Source organism: Halyomorpha halys, unplaced genomic scaffold (genome assembly GCF_000696795.3).
Source record: "Halyomorpha halys isolate HHAL.00 unplaced genomic scaffold, Hhal_1.1 Scaffold514.1, whole genome shotgun sequence".
NCBI lineage: Eukaryota > Metazoa > Arthropoda > Insecta > Hemiptera > Pentatomidae > Halyomorpha > Halyomorpha halys.
The window spans coordinates 73,374-77,547 of record NW_027108282.1 but is presented as its reverse complement, the minus strand read 5'-3'; the positions used below and the strand labels follow the sequence as shown (position 1 = coordinate 77,547).

The 4,174-nt window shown below is 35.9% G+C and overlaps 1 protein-coding gene across 1 annotated transcript in view; it reads left to right on the top strand.

Annotated features, from left to right (window-relative positions):
- The window catches only part of LOC106683761 (uncharacterized), a 9,893-nt gene that overhangs the window by 4,385 nt on the left and 1,334 nt on the right, over positions 1-4,174 (top strand). Inside the window, exons 2-3 of the mRNA XM_014425437.3 lie at positions 245-397; positions 1,605-1,760. Coding sequence (XP_014280923.1) covers positions 245-397; positions 1,605-1,760 — 309 coding nt within the window. The remainder of the gene's footprint in view (positions 1-244; positions 398-1,604; positions 1,761-4,174) is intronic.

Below are 4,174 nucleotides of genomic sequence, written 5' to 3'. Positions count from 1 at the left end.
AAAGAATAAAAGTTGAGAGGAAAAAAGGATCGAAATTGTTTTAAATTAAGAACATACTAAACCACTCTTAAACAAGCATATATAAAATAATTAATCGAAAATGAAATTATATATACAATAAAAAAAATAATTAAGAGACAAGAGACGAAATAAAACAGAACTGATGAATCTTATTAGATAGGAATATCAAATGAATGTCTATTGATGGGGTGTCAGGGTTGTAAAAAAATAACACAATTTTCAGAAGAAGCCACACATTTGGCTGGATGAACTGCAACCTTGTGGGAACGTCAATCCCACTGGGCCCGTTCTAAACGGCTCTTTCAAATACGTAGGTAAGGGAGAATTTCAGCTTGACATTGATCTATTTGTACCTCAGAAGCTCTACAATGTATTCGTAAGTTATTTAAATGTAATATCCGTAAAAACTTTATTTATTGCTAAGTACATTATATATATAAATTATATACATCTAGACTCCACCATCCCCATGAAATTCTTCCCAATTCTTTAATCTCTGCTCTAGCAACTGGCCGGACCTCCTCTTCCCATTCCTTTAATTCCTGCTCTTCATACCGGGCAGACCTTCACTTCCCATTTATTCTTGAGCTCTTTCCTGACCAAGTGGTAATGGCTTTATAATAGGAGTGTGTTTCATCTTTTGCAAGATTTGACCTTTGGATGTGGGCTACTGAAAAGAAGGGTTTGTTAGCAATGGTCGATTTCAATAACCTGGTCATTAAGGGATATCACTAAACTTAAGAAATATTTGATGCTATTAACATTTGATAAAGTAGCTTTTCTAACGATTATCCAGTAGTATCCTATTAAAATTTTTTAAACTAATATATTTAAAGAAAATATAACATTATTTTCTTCGTAACGATGAATCTTCTCTACTCTATATACTTATAATTTTCTTAAATAAGCGATAACTCTAAATATATGATGTCCTTCTCAGTCGGGTCCCTTTTCATTTCTCTCTTCATAGCTCCATTTTCTATCCTCTGCTTTCACTCCAGCTATTTCATTGTAACTTAGAGAAGAAAATAAGGCGACACTGAAGCCGGACTTTATCCCCAGGAAAATTCTAGCCGGGAATCCTAGATCTCATCCCATTTCTTTATGCCTACTCTCTTTATGCCAAATTTTTCTATTGACAATTACTCCAGTAAAAACCTAAACCAGTCTCACCAAATACAAACCAGGTGCCACCGTGGTTTCCTTTGGGCTCAAGGCTGGATTTGGGCTTCCAAATATCTGAGTTGTTCCCTTGAAGTGGAAACTACCAGTATTTGAACTTCCTTGTGCGGTAACTGTGAAAGTCAGAAAAATCCTAACTTGAGATGGCCTAATTTTTAACATTTTGAATATATTTATTTAATTATAATAAATTAATTTTCCCCACTGTAATAATACATAGCTAATTATTTTTATCAACATCCAAATTACCAACATATTGTAACAAAATGTCATCCATCGATCCCTTTCTCTTTCTCTTTCCATAACCTAGTTCGCCTAGCTAAATCAATATAAAAAAACATTTTTTTTTTCAAAGTCAAGAACCATCCGTACTTTATCCATGTATAATTTCTATTGCACAGGTCTTCGTGGACATAAAGAAGTGCCCTACCAGGCGGGCAACCGATGACTGCGAGCACATGATATCCTTCCCAGCCGGTGACCAATGCTTCTTAGAAAATGCCTACTTTCGGAATCTCTATACTCAATTTCGGCCTCCAACAGCATGCCCTATACAGGTAAAAATTAAATTAGTGGTTGTATGTTCATGTATTTTGGAATATATAAATGTTTTGTTAGGAAGCAAGAACCATTAAGATCCTTGCCCGGGAGGTCTTGTTTTCTTTTGGACTCCCATTACTTGTAGGAGCACTGGGTCATTCAATCACACCTTACTGTCAATTATGGTTTCCTTACCTCCATAGGCAGTCCCTATGGAGTCAATTCGGCAATGTCCTTCAACATATTTAGCAAAACGTTCATACGCTTTTAAGAAAACTACAAAACAAAAGGAATAATTAGTGTCAAAAGTGTTCGAAAATAGAAAATTAAAAGAATGAATAAACTAAATGTAGCCTTAAATTAAATAATGATCCATAAATACTTACATACTGTCGGCAATGTTTTATTTAATAATTTATTTGTTGATGTTTGCTATAAATTGACATGATACGACCATGTGGACAATCTACCTATTGATAGAACTCCAATAACGTTAACAGAGAAGAAGATCTTGGGGCCATCTTCTTTTCACACGCCTAGAGGGACTGAATGATATCCTCATACCCTGAGGTACACCAGCAGACTGAGAAAAGGGGGTGAATAAGCGCTATTGTGATTTACTTGAAATAATCTGTTGGAAAGATAAGAAAGGATAATGAGGAAATATGGGGGGGGGAGGGGATAGGAATTCACAGATCTTGTATACTTGTATATCAGTCCTGGGTGCCAGATTCGATCTAAAGCCTTCTTCATAAAAAAATATTCCTAAGGAGTACATTCTGCCCTCCAACGCAGACGAGACATCAACCGCACGATGACATTGATGTATAGCGCCATCCAAACTGGTGATCTGAGATTATGTAGTTGGAATCTGGGATCGGGTACAGGCGTTTCAAGATGAGTTTCTCAAGGATTTTGCCCATGATAGGTAAACGAGAGAAACGAGAGGACGGAAAGAATATGGGTATTCTGACGGCTTTTGAGGTTTGGGAGTAATTTTTATTATGCATGATAATTTGCATGAGTCAGGAAAATATGTGGATCGGAGTACACCATTATAGATGTAGATGAGGAATAGGATGGCTTTTCGAGGATGATATTGTAGGATGTGGGATGTTATTATGTCGCATAGAGGAGCTATGTTGGATATTTCTGAAGGATGAAATGCATTTGGTGGAAGGGACATTTGAAGTGGGGTATTCAAGTCTTCTTGAATCGATATATTCGATATGGATTGGATCAAGGTTGTCAAGGTGTGAAATGTTTTAGAATGGTGCTGGCAGAATATTTAGGATTTTTCTTTGTCCAATTTTGTCCATGCTTGAGGTTCAGTCAGAATTAGATAATTACAATTTTTAAAGTCGAGAAGCTTCCTAGAGATCGTCCATAAAATTTTTTCAGTAAGTCGTAAGATTTTCAGTTAAGTTAATTAAATTTTCAATTTTGCCACTTCGATCTTGTTCTGCATTTTTCTCTTAATAAGGTTCGAATGTTCTGTGGAAAGTTCTAGTGGAAACGATGGAAAAGGGTATAATTCACTTTACTGGTTGTCGTGTTATCGTATATGCATATTCTTATTGATTCAATAAGGTGTTCTATGGCTGTGTCAATGTAATATCAATGTTTAGATATAAGTGGAATTTATAAATCCAGTTTGTTTTCCAAATCATCACGAAATTCGTCCTAGTCAACTCGTCCTTTAATTAATGAAGGAGGGAATTACGACTACGAATTTACCCGTGCTAGCCAGCGTTCGAAATAAAAACTACTGGATCGGGTAAAGTTGCATTAGTATCACAATAACCCATCTGCTCAGTCAGGACGAAGCCAAGGAACGACTAACGAGACTTGAAGACAAGACGCCGGCACGGCTTGGAACAACCATAGACTCCAAATGCGATGGCGATCTTCAGGACGCCATAGACAGTGTGAGCATGAACTATTATCTCCTTCTCTCACATCCCTCTTCGGGGATTAAATTTTGTTCTGTAAGAAATTATATGTTTGAATTATATGGTTACAAAAAATGTCTCTCAATTTATTTAATAGATCTCTCTCAATATGAAAAAAATGAACGTACCGGGCCTCTGAAGTTGAGTAATATTAAAAAATGTAAGGAGAGATCAAATAATAATATACACAATAAGGGGGGAGGATTACATACAAATATTTTTTTTAAATATTTATTTATTGCTAAGTTACGGTATGAGTCAGCTGTTATTTCGATGTCAGCTGACTGAGGGGATCAGCTGATCGAGAGTATATAAGCGATGTAACAAACACAATAAAGTTAGTGTTTTACAGCAGTTCAAGCGAGTTTGATCTTATTCCTTCTTCTCTTTTTTGACATTTTGCTTTCGCCAATACTTAACTGGTGCCGAAACCCGGGACTTTAAATACCGGAGTAATATTTACTTTAAAGAAGATTTTT